Source organism: Onthophagus taurus, chromosome 7 (genome assembly GCF_036711975.1).
Source record: "Onthophagus taurus isolate NC chromosome 7, IU_Otau_3.0, whole genome shotgun sequence".
In the NCBI taxonomy this organism is placed as follows: domain Eukaryota; kingdom Metazoa; phylum Arthropoda; class Insecta; order Coleoptera; family Scarabaeidae; genus Onthophagus; species Onthophagus taurus.
The window spans coordinates 323,703-349,842 of NC_091972.1; the positions used below are offsets into that span (position 1 = coordinate 323,703).

The 26,140-nt window shown below is 32.4% G+C and overlaps 1 protein-coding gene across 3 annotated transcripts in view; it reads left to right on the forward strand.

The window, feature by feature from the left end:
* LOC111421204 (lachesin-like) overlaps window positions 1–26,140 on the forward strand; it is a 75,118-nt gene that overhangs the window by 20,867 nt on the left and 28,111 nt on the right. For all 3 annotated transcript variants that reach the window (XM_071198128.1, XM_071198129.1, XM_071198130.1), the window contains one exon: window positions 22,943–23,064. In XM_071198128.1, the coding sequence (XP_071054229.1) occupies window positions 22,943–23,064 (122 nt within the window). The remainder of the gene's footprint in view (window positions 1–22,942; window positions 23,065–26,140) is intronic.

Genomic DNA, 26,140 nt, shown 5'->3' on the forward strand with positions numbered 1-26,140 from the left:
TACAAAAATTTTACGCCATCGTAAAGAGAAAAGTAATCTCTCTCAAATGAGCCTAAAGAAAGAATACATTGCCATTTAAAAAAATTTAATTATTATTCGTTACTCATTTGTTTTCTGAATTAAAAACAATTAAATGCAGTATTATTATGGCAAATAAAATATTAAACAAGTTTTGTATAAAATGTTTTTTTATAAAGTTGATACCTACCAAGATATATACTATATTCCATACATAATGGGCACCCTGTATAATAAAAAAAATCAAAAATTAAGGTTGGTATTACTATTTAAAAATTAAATGGCTGTCTTCATTGTTGCTAACTTCGGGTTTAATGGTTCTTATTCTAACTTTTTTGTTTTTTGAGATAAGTGCGTCATCTTTGTACTCATTTTAAAGATTTTTGAATGAAGATGACAAATATATCAAAATTGACGTTGACATTTTTAACCGGAAGTTGACCATAACTTCATTAATATTAAAGTTAAATATGTCAAGTTTGGACTTATTTTAAAGGATTTGTTATAAATTTGACAAATATGTCAAAATTAAAAGTTGAAAGTTCGAACTTTTTGTTTTTTTGAGATAAATGCGTCAAGTTTGGACTCACTTTAAAGGTTATTTTATGAAGATTACGAATATAATAAAATTAAAGTTGACATTGACAACTGAAAGTATTTAGATTTAGACTTAAATTCTATATAAAATAAAAGACATAAACTTTTAATTTTTTCTTTCGGTATTCTGCATTTTTTCTAAGATAGGTTACACCTTTACTTACCAGACAGCATGAAAATCTCTAAAAACGATAAAATGTCGCTTAGTTAATGTATAACGCGATGTATAACGCGGTACAATTGTAATGCCATATAAAACATATTTTGACTTTTAAAAATATTGCTATACACTTTATACATGTTTAACTTTATTAACAGAGCTTTTTCGGATTAGTCTGCTAATACATCAAGGTTGGTCTGGATGCTGGTTGGATCTGAATGGTGAAAATCTATTTTGATAAAGAAAATACGACATTAGGAAAATAGAAAGGCAAGATTTAGTTAGCCCTACAATATGGATATTCCTACAAACCTGGGAGAAAACATGCTTTTTATCAAGAAATACTCCAAGTTTAGAAAATAGACCGCCTTCTTAACGCAATTTTAAAATTGAAAGATTCACTCGAAGTATAATGGTAATTTATTCCTATAAAAAAAACCTTCAAGTTGAACTTTAAATTTTGAATTGATAATGAAACTTGACCTTACAATCATAGAGATAGAATAAAAGGAGCTTTCATTACAATAATTTGTCATTGCGGATCTCATCAGTGCGATTTTTTTTATTTGTTATGAATAATATTAATGCATAACTTTTTCTCTTTCTATCGATTTTAGTTTTCGAGTCATAATCGGATTTGTTAACAAATTCTAATTCCTTGTTTTGTTAATAAAAAGTTATTGTAGCTTTAGAGACTCACGACTGTGTTTACTGCATTGTCTGTGTACCAACAATCAGTACAAAGTGAAATTGTTGCGTGCATTGGGACATAATTATTTCATGTGGTACACAATAAACACGAGTTCGTATGTAAACAGCAGTGATCACACTGATTGACATACAGATGTTACCTCAGCACATGTCGCTTTAAATTACCAAATTCCTTTATCAAATTTATCGACTGTATTAAAAGCATGTTGTGCTGTTTTGAAGTCTGTTTAATTTTTTTAATTGATAAGCTTTATTAAAAGGATTTTTTTCGATTTATCATCTCTTTGTATATTCAATGCAGTTCTATACTGAGCGATTTTAACCCTTTGTGTCCCAAGAAGTCAAAAATGTTGAAACTTTGTGACAGAATTAAAACGCCATCAAAATACACTCAGTAAAGGCCTTTGGAATCAATTTTAGCAAAATATGCAATCCCCCCATTCCAGGGGAATAATGGTACTTGGAAGTACCGTCAAGCATTAAAATATTTTTTAGTGGTGTTGCAGTATACAAAACCTTTTATTGCTAATATAAAAAGAATACATTTTTTATTACGTTAGAAAATAAGTAACAGTTGCTTTAGCTAAATCACATTATGATATTCAGAAAAACAGTTCTTTCAAATTTCAATATTTATTTATCAGACCTGTAGCCACAGGACGACGAAAATCTGATAGAATATTGAGAAAAAACATACTGAGCAAAAACGAACATTTTCGCATAATCTAAGTGTCAAAAAAAGATGCTAATTCAAAAATTTCTGGAAGCCGTATTTATTGAAATTAAGAAATGAAACTTATTTTAAATTGAAGCTTAAAGCTTTCTTTTTAAATCGATGTATAATAATCGTTAGGTTGAATTAGAAAAATATTGAGATAAAGAGTATTGAATTAAAACTAACATTTTAGTATAACCTAAAAGTGTCAAAAAAGATGCTACTTTAAAAATTCCTGGAAGCCGTATTTTTTGAAATTAAGGAATGAGACTTATTCTGAACTAAAGCTCAAAGCTTTCTCTTTAAAATGATGTATAATAATTGTTGGGTTGGATTGGAAAAATATTGAGAAAAAAAATATTGAAATAAAACTTACATTTTCGTATAAGCTAAAAGTGTCAAAAAAGATGCTAATTTAAAAATTCCTGGAAGCCGTATTTATTGAAATTGAGGAATGAGACTTATTCTGAATTAAAGCTCAACGCTTTCTCTTTAAAATGATGTATAATAATTGTTGGGTTGGATAGGAAAAATATTGACAAAAAAAATGTTGAAACAAAACTTACATTTTCGTATAAGCTAAAAGTGTCAAAAAAGATGCTAATTTAAAAATTCCTGGAAGCCGTATTTATTGAAATTAAGGAATGAGACTTATTTTGAATTGAAGCTCAAAGCTTTCTCTTTACAATGATGTATAATAATTGTTGGGTTGGATTGGAAAATATTAAGAAAAAAAATATTGAAATAAAACTTACATTTTCGTATAAGCTAAAAGTGTCAAAAGAGATGCTAATTTAAAAATTCCTGGAAGCCGTATTTATTGAAATTAAGGAATGAGACTTATTCTGAATTAAAGCTCAAAGCTTTCTCTTTAAAATGATGTATAATAGTTGTTGGGTTGGATTGGAAAAATATTGAGAAAAAAAATCTTGAAACAAAACTTACATTTTCGTATAACCTAAAAGTGTCAAAAAAGATGCTAACTTAAAAATTCCTGGAAGCCGTATTTATTGAAATTAAGGAATGAGACTTATTTTGAATTGAAGCTCAAAGCTTTCTCTTTAAAATCATGTATAATAATTGTTGGGTTGGATAGGAAAAATATTGACAAAAAAAATGTTGAAACAAAACTTAAATTTTCGTATAACTTAAAAGTGTCAAAAAAGATGCTAATTTAAAAATTCCTGGAAGCCGTATTTATTGAAATTAAGGAATGAGACTTATTCTGAATTAAAGCTCAAAGCTTTCTCTTTAAAATGATGTATAATAGTTGTTGGGTTGGATTGGAAAAATATTGACAAAAAAAATGTTGAAACAAAACTTACATTTTCGTATAACCTAAAAGTGTCAAAAAAGATGCTAACTTAAAAATTCCTGGAAGCCGTATTTATTGAAATTAAGGAATGAAACTTATTCTAAATTAAAGCTCAAAACTTTCTCTTTACAATGATGTATAATAATTGTTGGGTTGGATTGGAAAATATTAAGAAAAAAAATATTGAAATAAAACTTACATTTTCGTATAAGCTAAAAGTGTCAAAAAAGATGCTAATTTAAAAATTCCTGGAAGCCGTATTTATTGAAATTAAGGAATGAGACTTATTCTGAATTAAAGCTCAAAGCTTTCTCTTTAAAATGATGTATAATAATTGTTGGGTTGGATAGGAAAAATATTGACAAAAAAAATGTTGAAACAAAACTTACATTTTCGTATAACCTAAAAGTGTCAAAAAAGATGCTAACTTAAAAATTCCTGGAAGCCGTATTTATTGAAATTAAGGAATGAGACTTATTCTGAATTAAAGCTCAAAACTTTCTCTTTACAATGATGTATAATAATTGTTGGGTTGGATTGGAAAATATTAAGACAAAAAATATTGAAATAAAACTTACATTTTCGTATAAGCTAAAAGTGTCAAAAAAGATGCTAATTTAAAAATTCCTGGAAGCCGTATTTATTGAAATTAAGGAATGAGACTTATTCTGAATTAAAGCTCAAAGCTTTCTCTTTAAAATGATGTATAATAATTGTTGGGTTGGATAGGAAAAATATTGACAAAAAAAATGTTGAAACAAAACTTAAATTTTCGTATTACTTAAAAGTGTCAAAAAAGATGCTAATTTAAAAATTCCTGGAAGCCGTATTTATTGAAATTAAGGAATGAGACTTATTCTGAATTAAAGCTCAAAGCTTTCTCTTTAAAATGATGTATAATAGTTGTTGGGTTGGATTGGAAAAATATTGACAAAAAAAATGTTGAAACAAAACTTACATTTTCGTATAACCTAAAAGTGTCAAAAAAGATGCTAACTTAAAAATTCCTGGAAGCCGTATTTATTGAAATTAAGGAATGAGACTTATTCTGAATTAAAGCTCAAAGTTTTCTCTTTAAAATGATGTATAATAGTTGTTGGGTTGGATTGGAAAAATATTGACAAAAAAAATGTTGAAACAAAACTTACATTTTCGTACAACCTAAAAGTGTCAAAAAAGATGCTAACTTAAAAATTCCTGGAAGCCGTATTTATTGAAATTAAGGAATGAGACTTATTCTGAATTAAAGCTCAAAGTTTTCTCTTTAAAATGATGTATAATAGTTGTTGGGTTGGATTGGAAAAATATTGACAAAAAAAATGTTGAAACAAAACTTAAATTTTCGTATTACTTAAAAGTGTCAAAAAAGATGCTAATTTAAAAATTCCTGGAAGCCGTATTTATTGAAATTAAGGAATGAGACTTATTCTGAATTAAAGCTCAAAGCTTTCTCTTTAAAATGATGTATAATAGTTGTTGGGTTGGATTGGAAAAATATTGACAAAAAAAATGTTGAAACAAAACTTACATTTTCGTATAACCTAAAAGTGTCAAAAAAGATGCTAACTTAAAAATTCCTGGAAGCCGTATTTATTGAAATTAAGGAATGAGACTTATTCTGAATTAAAGCTCAAAGTTTTCTCTTTAAAATGATGTATAATAGTTGTTGGGTTGGATTGGAAAAATATTGACAAAAAAAATGTTGAAACAAAACTTACATTTTCGTACAACCTAAAAGTGTCAAAAAAGATGCTAACTTAAAAATTCCTGGAAGCCGTATTTATTGAAATTAAGGAATGAAACTTATTCTAAATTAAAGCTCAAAACTTTCTCTTTACAATGATGTATAATAATTGTTGGGTTGGATTGGAAAATATTAAGAAAAAAAATATTGAAATAAAACTTACATTTTCGTATAAGCTAAAAGTGTCAAAAAAGATGCTAATTTAAAAATTCCTGGAAGCCGTATTTATTGAAATTAAGGAATGAGACTTATTCTGAATTAAAGCTCAAAGCTTTCTCTTTAAAATGATGTATAATAATTGTTGGGTTGGATAGGAAAAATATTGACAAAAAAAATGTTGAAACAAAACTTACATTTTCGTATAACCTAAAAGTGTCAAAAAAGATGTTAACTTAAAAATTCCTGGAAGCCGTATTTATCGAAATTAAGGAATGAGACTTATTTTGAATTAAAGCTCAAAGCTTTCTCTTTAAAATAATGTATAATAGTTGTTGGGTTGGATTGGAAAAATATTGACAAAAATAATGTTGAAACAAAACTTACATTTTCGTATAACCTAAAAGTGTCAAAAAAGATGCTAATTTAAAAATTCCTGGAAGCCGTATTTATTGAAATTAAGGAATGAGACTTATTCTGAATTAAAGCTCAAAGCTTTCTCTTTAAAATGATGTATAATAATTGTTGGGTTGGATAGGAAAAATATTGACAAAAAAAATGTTGAAACAAAACTTACATTTTCGTATAACCTAAAAGTGTCAAAAAAGATGCTAACTTAAAAATTCCTGGAAGCCGTATTTTTTGAAATTAAGCAATGAGACTTATTCTGAATTAAAGTTCAAAGCTTTCTCTTTAAAATGATGTATAATAATTGTTGGGTTGGATTGGAAAAATATTGAGAAAAAAAATATTGAAATAAAACTTACATTTTCGTATAAGCTAAAAGTGTCAAAAAAGATGCTAATTTAAAAATTCCTGGAAGCCGTATTTATTGAAATTAAGGAATGAGACTTATTCTGAATTAAAGCTCAACGCTTTCTCTTTAAAATGATGTATAATAATTGTTGGGTTGGATAGGAAAAATATTGACAAAAAAAATGTTGAAACAAAACTTACATTTTCGTATAAGCTAAAAGTGTCAAAAAAGATACTAATTTAAAAATTCCTGGAAGCCGTATTTATTGAAGTTAAGGAATGAGACTTATTTTGAATTGAAGCTCAAAGCTTTCTCTTTAAAATGATGTATAATAATTGTTGAGTTGGATAGGAAAAATATTGACAAAAAAAATGTTGAAACAAAACTTAAATTTTCGTATTACTTAAAAGTGTCAAAAAAGATGCTAATTTAAAAATTCCTGGAAGCTGTATTTATTGAAATTAAGGAATGAGACTTATTCTGAATTAAAGCTCAAAGCTTTCTCTTTAAAATGATGTATAATAGTTGTTGGGTTGGATTGGAAAATATTAAGAAAAAAAATATTGAAATAAAACTTACATTTTCGTATAAGCTAAAAGTGTCAAAAAAGATGCTAATTTAAAAATTCCTGGAAGCCGTATTTATTGAAATTAAGGAATGAGACTTATTCTGAATTAAAGCTCAAATCTTTCTCTTTAAAATGATGTATAATAATTGTTGGGTTGGATAGGAAAAATATTGACAAAAAAAATGTTGAAACAAAACTTACATTTTCGTATAACCTAAAAGTGTCAAAAAAGATGCTAACTTAAAAATTCCTGGAAGCCGTATTTATCGAAATTAAGGAATGAGACTTATTTTGAATTAAAGCTCAAAGCTTTCTCTTTAAAATAATGTATAATAGTTGTTGGGTTGGATTGGAAAAATATTGACAAAAAAAATGTTGAAACAAAACTTACATTTTCGTATAACCTAAAAGTGTCAAAAAAGATGCTAACTTAAAAATTCCTGGAAGCCGTATTTATTGAAATTAAGGAATGAGACTTATTCTAAATTAAAGCTCAAAGCTTTCTCTTTAAAATGATGTATAATAATTGTTGGGTTGGATAGGAAAAATATTGACAAAAAAAATGTTGAAACAAAACTTACATTTTCGTATAACCTAAAAGTGTCAAAAAAGATGCTAACTTAAAAATTCCTGGAAGCCGTATTTATCGAAATTAAGGAATGAGACTTATTTTGAATTAAAGTTCAAAGCTTTCTCTTTAAAATAATGTATAATAGTTGTTGGGTTGGATTGGAAAAATATTGACAAAAATAATGTTGAAATAAAACTTACATTTTCGTATAACCTAAAAGTGTCAAAAAAGATGCTAATTTAAAAATTCCTGGAAGCCGTATTTATTGAAATTAAGGAATGAGACTTATTTTAAATTAAAGCTCAATGCTTTCTTTTTAAAATGATGTGTAATAATCACACCTAATTATCATTTATCAAGGAGATACCTTACTGAACAATAAAATTCAACAACACCACTTTTCACTAAACTTCTAACCTCACATCTGGATGAATAAGTTTAAATATAGTTAAAAACCCTACAGTGCGGATTACGTCGTTTTTTATATAGATTCTTTCTTGCATAGTAGAAAGTACCCACAGCTCTAAATGCGCCGACTGGAAGATTACAGTTTAAAATGAGTGTTTAAAACTACCTGTACTTTAAAGTACCGTCGGGACACAAAGGGTTAACTAAAATATTTATAAATAACAAAAAAGATTTCGCAAAATACTTGCATAAGATGAATGTTAGAAATAGTGTCAGTAACATTTGGCATGAAGTATAAGAAAAGAAATATTTTAAAGAACAGATTGAGTTTGAAAGTTCCCCCAGAACTGTTTATCGTTCGATACATTTTCCCATAGTTTTGGGTAACTGTATAAACATGAACGAACAAATCACGAAACTTCGTGGAACAAATCCGATACGAATCGTGGGGGTGGACGGACGCAAACCGGGTGCCGGACAGACGACACAAGCCATAAATCCAAAAACGGTCTCCGTGGAAATAAATCATACAACGTGACAGGAATTCTACAGGTAATTTATGTGCCGCAACATGTTACGCTACGTGAAGACGTACCATCACCAGGTGCCCTTACAAGAAAAGGTCGTTAAGAGACCTGAAACCCCTCGGCCACATTTTATTATTTTCCTTTTTTTAATCTAAAAAAACGTTCACATCCACGAAAAACAAACTTTCTCGGCCATAACCATAACGCTCACGTTACGACAACCCATCTATTGTTTTTCGAGCCGATCTTTCTAAATCGAAATTCCCGTACGATGTAATCTCGCGGAAGTTTTGGGTTTCGGGTCGAGGGGGTGAACCCAAAACCCTTATTGGCGAATTTGTTCGGATACGACGCGAACGGCGGAAAAGAGACCCCACAAATAGCTCGAGATGTATTTTAAATTTACGGGACGTATTTTTCGGTTGTGTTTTCGGATGGGCGATGGATTATGCATGAGATCGCGGAATTGGGTGCGATTTTTTTTCCCTCCACTCGGCGTCGACTGATTTTAAAGGCGAAAGAAAAGTTTACGGAGTAAAAAACACAAAAAAGATCGACCTCGTAGAACTTGAAACACATTTTCTTGGTGAATTTACAACCATCGTTATCAAAATTTCTTATTAAACTTCTTCATTTTCTCGTAGTGTTGTATCAAACAAACTACATATTTGATTTTAGATCTGAAATATATTTTCATAACGATATCTCATTTCGTTTTTGAGATACTTTGAGAATTATATTTTTGGGATTGCGTTCAAAAAATCATAACTCCGAAATTTAAAGATTCCAAGAAATGATTTTAAAGATCTATGCGTTTAGCTCTAATTTATATTATTAATTTGTGAGTCAGAAGTGATTCTTATCCTTGACTATACAACGTATAGTTTTCCATTCTTCACGACTCTTCTCTCAGTAACAAAGCTATCCTTCATTGCAAAGACCATGTTCAAACTCCGGGCAGGCCAGATATTTGAAAATTGTTTGGAAGAAAATAAACTCTGGCCAAGCCAGATATTTATTTTGGAATGGATTAAACTTCAGACATTTAATCCAGGAAGGAATTACTAAAAAATTTGGGTTTATATAAAAATTTTGTGCATCACGCAATTTTCGGTGACCCTGATTAAGAAAAATTTAAAAGGGAAAGAATTTATTAATTGGCAGAAAAAATCATATTGAATTGAGATTATGACTAACAAAAATATGTTTCAATGATAGTATTTTATATCCCACCAAGGGTCAAGTCTGGATATGCCACTCTTTCCTGTGGCGCCAACCCGTTGACCCCCAACTCGTCGTTTCAACCGGAAAATATCCGTGCAAGAGGCCCATTACGGTGACGCTATTTCTACAGTTACAGCATTGTATAAAACCGGAACTTTGTGGTGGAATTTAACGAAAATCGGATGGTATTTTTATAGACATTTGTTGCATTCACAAAATTGGAAAATAATCAAAATGGATCTTAAAATACATACATGCTTATTTGCAGTTAAATAATACATAGTCAGCAATTTGGATCTTTTACAAGAAACATTTGAATTCTAATGAATTTTATTTTGATCAGAATGATGTACAGGGTGGTTCAAATTCGATGTCCGAATAGGCTAACTCGGAAACTATAAGAGTTAGAAAAAAATGTAATGATCTCGTTTTTCGAGAAACTGATAATGCCGAAAACCTCATAGCGCTATCGTCTTTTGTTTTTCCCCTAGAGGCCAAAATTGAAAATATTGTAAAACCAGCAAGTGCAATTATCTTGGTTATTATTCTAGGTGGAGTATTATAACTACGACATTATATGGACACTTTTTTACAGAGAATTTGATGACGTAGACAAAAAAATTTTTTCGGTTTTAGATTTTGAGATATAATGACAATTTTCATTTTTTTAAATGGAAATAACCACTGATTATTCGCTTATTAAATTCTTTATTTTTTTCGAATCATAAAAATATAGGGTTCGAAAGGTCTATTTCTTATTGTTTTAGAATAAAGCTAAAAATAAACTTTTTTTATAAAATTTCCATCTAGTGTCGTCGACGAAATTAAATTTAAAGTTTCCTGTAAGTTACGGGGCGGTTGGTAAAATGTAAAAAGTTAACAATTAAATAAGAAGATTACTTCTGGTATTTAAAAACAAATAATTTTTTTAATATGTACATGTTAAACTGTTCAAAATTTTCGTAATTCTTCTTAAAAACAGGATTTTTAAAGTGACACTTCAGAAAGTTTTTGAATACAAACAAATGTTGCTATGTTTATTTAAATTCAAAAAAAAAAACATATGGCGCCATCTATCAATAATTTATTAAGTCATTTAAGAATATTAAATATTAATAAAAAATGTAAAATATTTTTGAAAGAATGCAATCTATTCCAACTTTTGTATAATTAAATATATAAATTAAATAGTTCAACAAATATATTTGTTTCAAATATCAGAAATATGTTTTTTAATTTTAAATTATAGTACCGTAATTTAAAGGAAACTGTAAATTTAATTTCTTGGAAGACACTAAAAGAAAAGTTTATTTTTAGCTTTATTCTAAAACAATAAGAAATACACCTGTCAAACCCTATATTTTTGTAATCAGAAAAAAATAACGAATTTAATAAGCGAATAATCAGTGGTTGTTTCCATTTAAAAAAACGAACGTTGTGATAATATCTCAAAATCTAAAACCGAAAAAATTTTTTTGACTACGTCATCGAATTGTCTGTAAAAAAGTGTCCATATAATGTCTTAGTTATAATACTCCAGCTATAATAATAACCAAGATAATTGCGCTTGCTGGTTTTACGATATTTTCAATTTTAGCCTCTAGCGGAAAAACAAAAGACGATAGCGCTATGAGGTTTTCGGCATTAGCAGTTTCTCGAAAAACGAGATCATGACATGTAAGCCACTTTTTTTCTAACTCTTATAGTTTCCGAGTTAGCCTATTCGGACATCGAATTTGAACCACCCTGTACAAGGTGGGCAAATTTGGGTGTTATTATAGGCTATCTCAGAAACTATAAGAGATGCAAAAAAAAGTAGGTGCCATGTCCCGGTCTCTTTTTTCGAGACTACACAAAGTTGTATTTTTTTAAATACAAACTATACTTGATCTTAAAATTTCATGATTTTCCATTTATTTGAGATAGCAAAATAGCAGTAGCTACGCGTAACCATGGCAACCAACTGTTTCAGATATCAAAAATTAATTATTGTCTTAATAAAATATCTAAAACAACTGGTTGCCATGGTTACGCATGGCTATTGCTATTTTTGTACCTCATATGAATGGAAAATCATGAAATTTTAAGGCAATTTTTCTCGAAAATTTTCTTATACAACTAATATTAATTTTGGCTGTACCAAATTCAGAAAAAAATTATCTTTCATATTCCGTAATAAAAATGGGGGATCGCTATTTGAAAAGAATTTAAATCCTTAGATCCGTTTTTAATTGTTTTAACGAATTTATCCGTTACTTTCGGGAAGCGCTGTATATGTCGCAGACAAATACTTATTTCAGGTAGATAGCATTTTCCTAGTCAGATACTGTCTGCCTAAGCAAACAGTAGTTCGTTACAGTTTTATCATTAAATGTTTAGACAAATACTATTGGACAAGACAAATAGTATCTGTTTAAAATTTCATGATTTTCCATTCATTTGAGATAGCAAAATAGCAGTAGCTATGCGTAACCATGGCAACCAACTGTTTCAGATATCAAAAATTAATCATCGTCTTAATAAAATATCTAAAACAACTGGTTGCCATGGTTACGCATGGCTATTGCTATTTTTGTACCTCATATGAATGGAAAATTATGAAATTTTAAGGCAATTTTTCTCGAAAATTTTCTTATGCAACTAATATTAATTTTGGCTGTACCAAATTCAGAAAAAAATTATCTTTCATATTCCGTAATAAAAATGGGGAATCGCTATTTGAAAAGAATTTAAATCCTTAGATCCGTTTTTAATTGTTTTAACGAATTTATCCGTTACTTTCGGGAAGCGCTGTATATGTCGCAGACAAATACTTATTTCAGGTAGATAGCATTTTCCTAGTCAGATACTGTCTGCCTAAGCAAACAGTAGTTCGTTACAGTTTTGTCATTAAATGTTTAGACAAATACTGTTGGACAAGACAAATAGTATCTGTTTAAAATTTCATGATTTTCCATTCATTTGAGATAGCAAAATAGCAGTAGCTATGCGTAACCATGGCAACCAACTGTTTCAGATATCAAAAATTAATCATCGTCTTAGTCCCACTTTTACCACCTCTTGATAAATTTAACCGATAGATAATTACCATGGTTACAGCGGTTCTAAGCGCTCTCATTGGCTAAGAGCGCCAATTTATCTATCGGATAAATTTATCAAGAGGTGGTAAAAGTGGGCCTTAATAAAATATCTAAAACAACTGGTTGCCATGGTTACGCATGGCTACTGCTATTTTTCTACCTCATATGAATGGAAAATCATGAAATTTTAAGGCAATTTTTCTCGAAAATTTTCTTATACAACTAATATTAATTTTGGCTGTACTAAATTCAGAAAAAAATTATCTTTCATATTCCGTAATAAAAATGGGGGATCGCTATTTGAAAAGAATTTAAATCCTTAGATCCGTTTTTAATTGTTTTAACGAATTTATCCGTTACTTTCGGGAAGCACTGTATATGTCGCAGGCAAATACTTATTTCAGGTAGATAGCATTTTCCTAGTCAGATACTGTCTGCCTAAGCAAACAGTAGTTCGTTACAGTTTTATCATTAAATGTTTAGACAAATACTATTGGACAAGACAAATAGTATCTGTTTAAGCTTGTTTTAGGCAAACACCATTTTTGCGATACAACAATGCAATATAGAGTAGGTAAATGTTCACAATAAAATAAAGTAGTTCCTATCGTTATCAACCTACTTTTCTTAAATTTGCGATCATTTTCAAGTTTAATATACTTTTATTAAGTTTAATAAAAATACAAATAAACGATTTATTTCGTGAAGACTTAGATACTAAATACAAAAATTTACCTACTTATTTTGATAATTGTTGCTGGAATGGCATTTATTATTGCAGATCATCTTATTTTTGAAACAAGTACACCTTTTTGTATTGCACTGAAATTTCGAAGGCTAGCACTGACATTTTGACATCTCTTGCCCAGAAAACAGGGACTGTGAAGTGCAGGCCTCTCTTAAAGAAATAAAGCATTCTTGGGGTTGGGTTGGTTTAAAGAGCTATTTGCCTAGGAAAGTAGAATTTAGACAGAAATAAATGGAATAAAACTATTTGCCTAGGCAGATAGTATCTGACTATGAAAAAGCTATTTACCTGAAACAACCATGCCTGCGACATATACACTCATATCAAAATTGTAATAATAATTTTCAATTTTAAGTTTATAAATCTTGATTTAATAAATTTGGTGTCTTAAATTAAATAAATAAAGACAAAATAAATTTTGTTGTGAAACGTTAAACGTTATTACATTTACCACCTAGCGTGTCACATAACGTGACCGGTGAGACACGAAAAGAGGGACGTGGGGGTGAGTTGCGCAGGTTATTTTGTCGTGTTCATATTGAATAAACCCGAAACGTAGTCGTGAGGGCCCCGGAGGGCGTCGACGGTGTCGCGCCCACAAACCATACACCGCGTATACACGTGTTCTCCGGGTTCCCATAACGACGTATACGGAGCGAAACCTCGCGTTGTAATTTCAGTTACGTCTCATAAATTTAAAATACGGCAGCCCCAACCGCAAGGCTTTTTACGTTTTATACGCCGCCGGAAGTAAATACGGTTGTATGTAATTTTGCGGCGACGGCGGACGGTTGAGAAGTTGCGTTTCTTGCACGATCGTTGACAGCGAGTTACGGCACCGTTTGCGACGCCTTCCCGACGCTTTTACCGGGATTTTCTTCACGGTTTATAATGGAAGGAAATAAATGCATTTGTGTAGATGGTATTCTCGCAACTGGAACACTTCTACAAGGTTTATCTTAGTTTCAAGATATACCTTTGATTAATGTTATTGTTCTAATATTTCTTTTCCTAACAAAACTACTAAAGAAGTACAATATTAAGACCACACTGTGTTGCTACTAATAATATTGGTTTAACTTGAAGGTTTACATCAACAACATTACGTAGTATAGAATTCTGGTTGTCATCAGCTGGAATTCCCACATCGTAGTCGTACTACGTGGTTTGATTTGCTTAGATCTCGTCTACCGGAAATCCTCGACTATGTGATAACACAATCTACATTATGCAATATCATACGATACTGTATTTGATTATTAGATGATAATGTTAAACAAATTTTTTTATGTTACTGAGGAATGCTAGTACTAGTACGGAATGAGGTACACGCGTATTTTTACGCTTGTTTCACCAATTTGCGCCCTCTACCCCGATCGATACGAAAACTGCACAAAACCGCGGTCGAACGCAACACCTCCAGAGCCGAAACAATACGATCCATCGCGGACAAAGGCGCCGCAAACGATCTTTCATTTCCTGCCGTTAACCAAACTCCCCTTTATGTAAGAGCCTTTCCCAACGTCCAATTGAAAATATCCTCTTCTCCGTTACCAATTCGAATCGTTCAGCATAAAACTTCGCTTGTTTTTTTTTTATTATTTTTATCGTTTAATTTATGACTCAAACGTTCGTTTCGGAACTGTTATTTTTTACGGAGTTATTAAAAATCTTGTTATTTATGATTATGATTACATTTTTAGTTTTTCGTATTTTATTACATCAACCTTTATACTTGACGATTCCATATCCGAGTAGGTAAACTTGTTTGCTTTATATAAACGTTCAAATCGACGATGTTTGACTTTGTGCATCTCTCGGGAAATCGTAAACGTGCCGCTGAAAATATCGAACGTATTCTAGCGTTTTAGTCTCCAAAGTTTCACCGTCGTCAAAATTGTCACTAAAACTAACTTTAGACCTAGAATTAGAAGCATTCTGATTTAGCCGCACGTCTCTCAAGACGCCTAAACCCGAATGATTCTAGTTCTAGGTCTTGTGTTAGTTCTAGTGATAGTGCTAGTGCAAAACTAGAACTAACACTAGACCTCGAACTAGAAAATATCGGGTTGGGTTGGGTTGGGTAGGGCAGACTAACACAAGACCTACAACTAGAATCATTTGGGTTTAGCCGCACGTCTCTCAAGACGGCTAAACCCGAATGATTCTAGTTCTAGGTCTTGTGTTAGTTCTAGTGATAGTGCTAGTGTAAAACTAAAACTAACACTAGACCTAGAACTAGAAAACATCGGGTTTAGCCGTGCGTCTGAATGTCCCTAGTTCTAGGTCTAGTGTTAGTTCTAGTTTTAGTGCAATAAAAGTATACAACATAGTGATATCTTAAGCTAAGTAGCGCTACCTACCATTGTCACTAGAACTAACATTAGACCTAGAATTAGAAGCATTCTGATTTAGCCGCACGTCTCTCAAGACGCCTAAACCCGAATGATTCTAGTTCTAGGTCTTGTGTTAGTTCTAGTGATAGTGCTAGTGCAAAACTAGAACTAACACTAGACCTCGAACTAGAAAATATCGGGTTGGGTTGGGTTGGGTAGGGCAGACTAACACAAGACCTACAACTAGAATCATTTGGGTTTAGCCGCACGTCTCTCAAGACGGCTAAACCCGAATGATTCTAGTTCTAGGTCTTGTGTTAGTTCTAGTGATAGTGCTAGTGTAAAACTAAAACTAACACTAAACCTAGAACTAGAAAACATCGGGTTTAGCCGTGCGTCTGAATGTCTCTAGTTCTAGGTCTAGTGTTAGTTCTAGTTTTAGTGCAATAAAAGTATACAACATAGTGATATCTTAAGCTAACTAGCGCTACCTACCATTGTCACTAGAACTAACATTAGACCTAGAACTAGAAGCATTCGGATTTAGCCGCACGTCTCTCAAGACGGCTAAATCCGAATGATTCCAGTTCTCGGTCTTCTGTTAGTTCTAGTTTTGCACTAGCACTATCACTAGAACTAACACAACACAATACAATTCGGTTGGGTAGGTCTTGTGTTAGTTCTAGTGATAGTGCTAGTGCAAAACTAGAACTAACTAGACCTCGAACTAGAAAATATCGGGTTGAGTTGGGTTGGGTAGGGCAGACTAACACAAGACCTAGAACTAGAATCATTTGGGTTTAGCCGCACGTCTCTCAAGACGGTTAAACCCGAATGATTCTAGTTCTAGGTCTTGTGTTAGTTCTAGTGATAGTGCTACTGTAAAACTAAAACTAACACTACACCTAGAACTAGAAAACATCGGATTTAGCCGTGCGTCTGAATGTCTCTAGTTCTAGGTCTAGTGTTAGTTCTAGTTTTAGTGCAATAAAAGTATACAACATAGTGATATCTTAAGCTAACTAGCGCTACCTACCATTGTCACTAGAACTAACATTAGACCTAGAACTAGAAACATTCGGATTTAGCCGCACGTCTCTCAAGACGGCTAAACCCGAATGATTCTAGTTCTGGGTCTTGTGTTAGTTCTAGTGATAGTGCTAGTGCAAAACTAGAACTAACACTAGACCTCGAACTAGAAAATATCGGGTTGGGCTGGGTTGGGTAGGGCAGACTAGCACAAGACCTAGAACTAGAATCATTTGGGTTTAGCCGCACGTCTCTCAAGACGGCTAAACCCGAATGATTCTAGTTCTAGATCTCGTGTTAGTTCTAGTGATAGTGCTAGTGCAAAACTAGAACTAACACTAGACCTCGAACTAGAAAATATCGGGTTGGGTTGGGTTGGGTAGGTCTTGTGTTAGTTCTAGTGATAGTGCTAGTGTAAAACTAAAACTAACACTAGACTTAGAACTAGAAAACATCGGGTTTAGCCGTGCGTCTGAATGGCTGTAGTTCTAGGTCTAGTGTTAGTTCTAGTTTTAGTGCAATAAAAGTATCCAATATAGTGATATCTTATGCTAACTAGCGCTACCTATCATTGTCACTGGACCAACATTCGACCCACATGTAAATTTTAAACTTCAACAAAAATTATGTACGTCTAAAGCCGGATTTATATTTGTCTGACGTGTCGTGTTGTGACGCGTCAGAACGGTATCGGTTGAATACATTTACTATGGTGAGATTTATATTTCTGTATCGCAATGTGTTGTGGTGCCTTGTGTTGTGTCGCATCAGCAGCGATCCCGATGCCCGTCAGAGCAGTAGAGTGGGAACTGACGCATAACGACAGATCAGACAAGTGTACACCTGTCTTATGACTCGTCAGATTTGCGTTTCTTCTTTCTTTCGATATTAAATTTAATTACATTTAACATTATCAGCATCGCTCTCAATAACCAGGCCGTGAAATTCGCCTTTAGCCTCTCTCTTTCTGTTCACTGGATGAACCCAATATCTTCTCTCTTTTTCTTTCTTTGAAAAGTTGCCAGTACCATAAAATGAATATCTTCTTCATAATTTGAATCAGAAGATTCATAGGAAAACATTATAGACTCACGTATGAACTCTCTGAGTGCTACGATTGTATTGATTCAAAATATCGCCAGAGTGCGTCAGAACACAACATATAAATGTGAACACTAACCATTACGTCACAGCGCATCACGACACAACACGTCAGACAAATATAAATCCGGCTTAAATAACGAATTGTCTTCATTGCTGTTACGATGTTAAGTTTATATAGATCATATCCTCCATTTTCTACATCTTAAGACGGTAAATATTTAATATGTAATTTTGTTTTAATTATGTGTAATTAATTTATAAAACCTTTTAGACGTGAAGAAGACCAACTTATTGGTTAAAACGTAACGTAACACCGATTTAATAATTGAATAAAATATCTTTCATCGTTTTTAAACAGTGGTTTTTTTGGAAAAATTCACATCTATAGTTATTAGACCTAGAACTAAAAGCATTCGGATTTAGCCGCACGTCTGTAACATGTTAATTACGGCAAAAAATATACATATAACAACCAACACATTTACAACACCAAACACAACACGGATCCTCGCCTATCTCAATTAGAGATTGGGTTGGGTAGAATTTCTACCCTTTCTTAGAATTTCTGTTGCGCCACACAATTGCTCCCGTATTGTCCACGTACTGTGACGTGATGTTGGTAAAGTGAGTGTTATAAACAAATGACAAAAACAACAAATACAACAACAAAAAAAATAAGTCGAAGATTTGAGTTGCAATAATATTTATTTGGGAAAATACCCAAAGAATGAAGAGCAAAAAAAAATAGACAACAAAAAAAAATTTGAATTTCGCAAAAATCAAAGCAAAAATAAACTAAGGTTCTGAAAACAAAATTTAAAAAAATAATATTAGTGATAACAATGAATGAAAATAACACAAAAAATAAATTGATACCACACGACTCCGTATATTTGAGCTCAAAATAAAGCCGTGATAAAAAAAAATAAAACCGAAATCAAAATAAATTGGCCAGTGAAAATTATCTCACAAAAAAATTAATATTCAGAACCAAAAAAAATGATCAAACAATAAATATTCGAAAAACAAAAAAAGAACTAATTAATTCAATAGATCAAAAAAAACGGTAAGTACAAAAAAAAGTAACTGAATTATATATATAAATTCTAATTCTTTATTTTATTTTAGGTTTTTATTTGACCTTGACTGTGATGAACCTAATCCAGTAACTTTCTTTTTCAGCAACGCCAAGAACTTCAGAAAAGGATGGATATTGATGGAAGAGAAAAAAATAATAATAAAAAATTTAATAATTTGATTTCTCCCAACAGGAAATGCAAATAAACCAAAAAAATGCTCTCCAATACAAAAGGCCTAAAGCGAAAATAAAGAGAGTTAGAAATAGAAATCTAAAAGAAGTGAGAAGAAAAAGGAAAAAAAAAGGAATTTTGTTAAATAACGCAAAGATTGTTAAAGCGTTGTAAATTAAGGATTAAAAGAAAAGTTTTACTTCAGATCTTCGAGGCCTTAACCAGGGTAAAAAATTTGTTTTTTAAATATGAGTGGTGTAGATGCAAAATTCACATTCTCCACTTTTCCAAATTTTCGGAAAAACGTAAAAAATAAAAAAAATATAAATATAAACACAATATAAACAAAATATGGTCAAATGTGGGTTTTGTAACAAATTCACATGGATAATGTTAGTTTTGAAGCAAAACAGTATCACATCTTGAAATCTACTGGTAACAAAGGAAGTAAATGCATTAGCTATAATGAACTAACTTTATTGCAAAATATAATTTGGAAGTAGAGGTAAGTTAATATTTTTAGATATTAAAGATATTGACTTCTTCTGTCGGCTCACATGTTGGCTCATCTTCTTCATTGTCTTCACCGCCATCAATAATATTTTTATAAAATACCAAATCTTCAATCTCTCTCCACTGATCCCCATAATGTTTTTTTAATAAGTTGTTGACGTCAACTTTTTTGGATTGCTTTATTGCGTTTGACCTAGGGATAATAGTTGGTTTCATATTTAAATACTGTTTACCAGGCTTTGCTATAGATTTAGGCACTCGAAGGTCGGATTTGTATGTGTACTCTCCTCTAACGAGTACGTTCTTTTGATTGGTTTTTGTCAAAATTATTCCTTTGCAGGCTCCTAGTTTAAAATGAAATTTAGCAGGTTTGATCATAAAAGTTTCTTTTTCTTTTTTCCAATCAAAAACCTGACAATCAACACCAACATTTACTACCTTGGATTGCTTACTAATAATATCAATGTATTCTGATGGTTTGTAAATCACTTCTTTTTTCCTTGTAGCCTTTTCGGTGATTCCAAATACTCGGTCTGGGGGAAGGAAGCTGTGGCCTGTTACAGGAAAAAAGAGCTCCACTTTTGTGATATTTTTTGGTGCATGTTTGGAATGCCAGAAACAAAGCATGGATAGAACTATCGAGTTTTTATTTTGACCCCCACATCCATCACACACTAATCGAACTGTATCAATGGGCACTTCCATTTCGGTTGTTAACAGTGTATTAAAAACACACGAAGCAATTTCGTTGGATCCTTTTTTAAACTCGTTCAAATATATTTGCCTACTGTAGTACGTGGCTTGGTCAGGCAATTTTGGTAATGGTAAGTTCTTTTGACAGTCGTAGCTTAACATAAAAACATTAGGGTCGTTGTTGTTTAATGCTGCATAAAAAGCTTTAGCACGTAATTTATGAATACGTTTTTCAACCATAAGCTTCTGTCTGTCCTCAATGTTGGAGTAGGTATGTTTTATTTGTTCATCTAGCTGTAGACAGGTAGAGCAAACGTCAACTCTTGGTGAACCAAATCCGACATTGTACACCATTGTGTTACTTTTAAATCACTCTGATCCTCTGTGAGCGAACTATTATACTGTTTCCACATTTTTTTAACATTTACCTGAGCAGAAAGGTATTTTCTACCTGTATGTTTGGCGCAATAGTGAGGCTCTGAACATTTGAATGTGTTTATAAAACGCATAACATTCTCTTTCTTAGGTATATATCTATTTGAAATCCTGTCACCCCCTCTGTTTTCTTTAGAAAGCTGACCTGTTTGTCTAAAACGATTTAAAATACCATTCACTCGAAATCTTGAAACTTTTAGAACACCTAAGAATGTATTAAGACATACTGGTATCATTGATTTGTTTTTAGAGCCTATAAAGTATTTGGTTCTTAAGGACTGCTTTTTGTAGCGTCCAGAAGTTGATCTCCTTCTCTTAATATCAACTGATGAAGTAAACTTTAAAATAAAGTTGTCTTGGCAAATCTTTTCTTTTTGGAAGTAGAAGTTCTGATGAAATCTCCTTATATGTTCTAGGGACACTTAAGCACTGAAATTTTCCGCCGTTGTGGTTGCAAGATGGAAATGCTGGTAAACTGTTTGCTGAGTAGCTAAAAAAGAAAGAAAGAGCCGAGTATAAAACATTGAACTAGCCTTGGACTATAATGCTAACCTTGCTAATTTGGTTTCGTTTCCACTTCTCAGGAGCCTTTTTCTTTTTTCTTGTTAATCCGGTTGATGGTTGCACTAGTTCATTCATTATGCACTATATAAGTTTGTGTAATAATAATGCAACAGGTTAATTTAAATTGTGAGGTCGACGAAAACATAAACAGAGGGCAAAGACGCCTACTTGTTTTTGCTACACGGTCTGTGACTGGTTGGAATGGAGAATGTTAATTTTGTAGCAGAACAACTTTTGTTTCAAAACGCGATTTTCACTATAGTTTTGTGGTGTTAAACTGTAAGTTTTGCTGTAAACTGCTATCAGAATTTGATTCGCTTTAACAAGACCAACACGGTGATATATTTAACTCCATATCTTAAGAAAATGGAGAATGTGAGTTTTGCATCTACACCACTCATATGATACGAAGAAAATCCGGATAAACCGTAAATAGGAATGAAATAATCACTTCCCAAATTATTTCGCACACAAGTGATAAAACCTCTAAATAAGGAAAATGGAAATTTCAAACCAAATAATTTTAGATTACCAAAATGGCTATCACCAAAAATTTCCGAACCTCACAGGTGTGGCACTTGTCAAAGCTGGTTTTAAAGAGAGCGAGAATCGTCTCTGAAGACTTGCGCATAAACAAAATTGAAATAAAAGAAATAAAAAGAAAATAGGAAACAAAATTGAAATTAGAGGACTATAATAATTAATAAGAGGACTATAAAAATGGAAAATTAAGGAAGTTCTAGAAGTACGCTGCTAAAAAAAAATACAAACAAATGTATTAATAAACAATAAAAATAAATAAACATATTACGTTACGCGTATTATGCAACTCAAAATCTTCCTTCTTTGACAACACAAAACAATACATTAAAAAAAAACCTACAACAAAATCAGACCGTTACACGTCTCTCAAGACGAGGAGTTTCGGTACTGTTATTTTTTACGGAGTTATTAAAAATCTTGTTATTTATGATTATGATTACATTTTTAGTTTTTCGTATTTTATTATATCAACCTTTATACTTGACGATTCCATATCCGAGTAGGTAAACTTGTTTGCTTTATATAAACGTTCAAATCGACGATGTTTGACTTTATGCATCTCTCGGGAAATCGTAAACGTGCCGCTAAAAATACCGAATGTATTCTAGCGTTTTACAGTCTCCAAAGTTTCACCGTCGTCACCTGCACTATAAGCGAATACCGTTTTCTTTTAAGCCGTTTTTCTTTTTCGCGTTTTTATTGGCCGCAAAAACGCGTGAATATTTCGAGCGGAAAGTTTTAGTTTAACGGGCTTTAAACGTGGAAGGCGACATCTTGCCCGTTTGGGCGTTAAGCTTCGTCTCATTTATTGGTTCCACCAACTTTCAAACAAGCTACGCTACTGCATAGTGTTTGAGAAACAAAGTTGTGGGCACTAATGCTTCGAAATATACAATATTGAACCAGAATTTCTACTTATTTGCGTAAATATGGCTATGAACTATGTTTTATGTGCAATTTAACCGGCGCCTCCACCATTTATTAAATAACATTTGTTATGATATTCTTTATTGAAATAATTTATAAATGTTAATAAACCAGAGTGACCAACACCGAGAGATTTTACATGAATAATTTACGAGTTGAAATACAAGTTTAACTTAACCAATTGAAAATTTTATTAGTCTCAGGTAGGTGGGGAAAGGGTTCATCTTATTTTTACCACTCACTTTACAGAGTCGAGAACCGGCTACAACCCTTTCGACCCGTACTTCACGTCGTCGATGCATAATTTAACCGTCTCGGCCGGCAGAGAAGCCCACCTAACGTGCACCGTCGACAATCTGGGCCGACACAAGGTAAGGCGTATTCGGTGGTAATAAAATCCCTTCGGTCATGCCCTCGACCCCGGCTGAAATTTTATTTACACTGAATTAAAGAAACCCGGCCGCGAGGGTTTTCGAGGTCTATAACAACAAAAAAACGACCTAACGGAAATTGGACACATTGGAGCGTTAAAAACAACAGGAAATTTTTGTTGTAATTACTTGAAACTTTTAGTTGGTTCAATTTACATCTTTAAAGGCGTGTTTGTACATGTTTCTATACAGTCAATTTTATTTTAGATGCAATATACAAATATATATTTCTATAGAAACCAGGGCGCACCTACTTACTTTGTCCCACATAAAAGGCAAAATTTCAATATAATTTGTTATTACAGTAAAACCTCGATATAACAGATTACCCGTATTGATCGCAGTGTCCGTTACAGCTCAATAAAAATATAAAACTAGCGCTGAGTAACAAATAAAACTAGACTAATACTAGCACTAGAACTAACACTAGACCTAGAACTAGAAACATTCCGTTTAGCCGTACCTTTCTTAAGACGACTGGTAGGTGGTAGATAGCGCTAGTTAGCATAAAATGTTCTAAATATTATAGAAACGTTCGGATTTAGCCGTGTATCTTCAGAAGATGTATGGCTAAACCCAAATGTTTCTAATTCTAGGTCTAATGTTAGTTCTAGTGACAATGCAAATGTAAAGCTACAACTAATACTATACCTAGAACTAGAATCATTCGGGTTTAGCCGTCTTTAGAGACGTGCGGCTAAACCCTAATGATTCTAGTTCTAGGTATAGTGTTAGTTCTACATAGTAACAGTGCTAGTGTAAAACTAGAACTAACACTCATCATATTTTGGTGTCTAGTATCTCCGGTATTCGGATTTCCCATTCTTTCTGACTCACTCTCTTAGCATGTATTCCAGCGTCTCCCAATCCTCTCCACACAGCCTACACCACCTCTCCACATCGTCCGCCCAGTACCTATTCCCCCTCTGCTCATTGCCACAGCGGAATCTGGCCACCAATCTCTTCCCTTCATCATCCTCCTCCGTCAACAAATACTTTGGCCTCTCATTATATCTCCCTTGTCGTATCTGTGACCTTCTTTCCTGCCTCACATTTCACCTCTTCTATAATATTCTTCGCTGTCTCTTTGCCCATAGATCAGCCTCCTCTCCTTAATTTCCCTCCAGCACTCTCCCGGATCCTGCAATGCGGTCTTGCTTCTATCATTTCCTCATACTTCACTGCTCTTCTCCCAGCCTCCACCCGTACTGCATCCACCTTAACCTCCTCCCTCATTACATACCGTGGAGTCTCCCTTGCCAACCCTAGTACCCATCTCCAACACTGTGTTTGTATATCCTCCAGTATTCCTTGTTCTCTCCATCCCCATACTTCTGCGCCGTACATCATTGTGCTCCTTACCAAGCCATCAAACATAACCTTTCTTTTTTCCACGTCCCTCCCAAAAGTTCTTTCCCCCCATCCCAAACCTATCCCATCACCCTGTTCGCTTTTTTTGCCATCGCGCTGACGTGTGCCCCGACCTTATTACTTTCCAGGTACGTGTACAGGGTGGTTCAAATTCGATGTCCGAATAGGCTATCTTGGAAACTATAAGAGTTAGAAAAAAAGTAGCTTACATATCATGATTTCGTTTTTCGAGAAACTGCTAATGCCAAAAACCTCAAAGCGCTATCGTCTTTTGTTTTTCCCCTAGAGGCCAAAATTGAAAATATCGTAAAACCAGCAAGTGCAATTATCTTGGTTATTATTATAGGTGTACTATTATAACTAAGACATTATATGGACACTTTTTTACAGAGAATTTGATGACGTAGTCACTTATTTAATTTCTTTGACGACACTAAAAAAAAGTTTATTTTTAGCTTTATTCTAAAACAATAAGAAATAGACCTGTCAAACCCTATATTTTTTTAATCAGAAAAAAATAACGAATTTAATAAGCGAATAATCAGTGGTTGTTGCCATTTAAAAAAACGACTACGTCGTGAAATTCTCTGTAAAAAAGTGTCCATATAATAGCTGTGTTTGGTACACTTGCTATAAATACTCCTAGTGTAGCAAGTGTAGTGCAGTTGACAACTCTCAGTTTTCAACACATTTTCAAAGTGCATAAGTGTAACAATTTTAGGTGTTTGGTAAAACGGATTATTATGACAGTTATAGGTTATGTAATCTTTATTATTTCTGTAGAAAGTTGAATAATTTATTATTGATCAAAGAATCAAGATGAATAAATCAAAAAAGGAAATGTTGCCTGTAGTGACCCTATTAGAGTCTGACACCGAAAGTGAAGACAATGATATGATTTTTGAAGAATTGGACAGCGATGATGAAGAAAATGTATTTTTACTTTTAAGTAAAAAAGATAAAAGAACTTGCATCGATAAATACTTTGAGGATGTAGTTCCCAAATATTCTGATGTACAGTTTAAAAAGCATTTTAGAATATCTAGGGAGTTGTTTGAAAGTTTATCCAGTCTACAACAGAAACAGTTCCGCTAAACATTTAGCAGTGTAACTAACTTTGACACTTTCAAAAAACTAAATACGTCTTAAAGGTTATGTCGACTTACACTACACTTCCTACACTTGCCGGCGAGTCGGTGTGAAAAGTGTCTGCACTTTTAAAACTCAATCGCTTACCAAACACTTTATTTTTCTCTTTGTTTTTCTTTTCTTGCTTAATCTTATTTGGTGATGTTAATAATATCTAATTGTCACTACTTGCCATATTCAGCTAATACTATTTTTATTTCTGTTTGTTCTGTTAGGTCATATGGCAGAGATCGCTTGTGCGATAAAATGATCCATTTGCTGATACTGTTTAAGTTAAGTGTATCTTATGTAATTTTGTATTTTTGTCTGTGGCAATAAATGATAAATAAACAAACACGGCGGCACTATCTACACTTGTTTGCACCAGTCTACCAAACACTATTTTAAGAAAAAGTGTGCACTGGTGTACATTAGTGCAAGATACCAAACAAAGCTAATGTCTTAGTTATAATACTCCACCTATAATAATAACCAAGATAATTGCACTTGTTGGTTT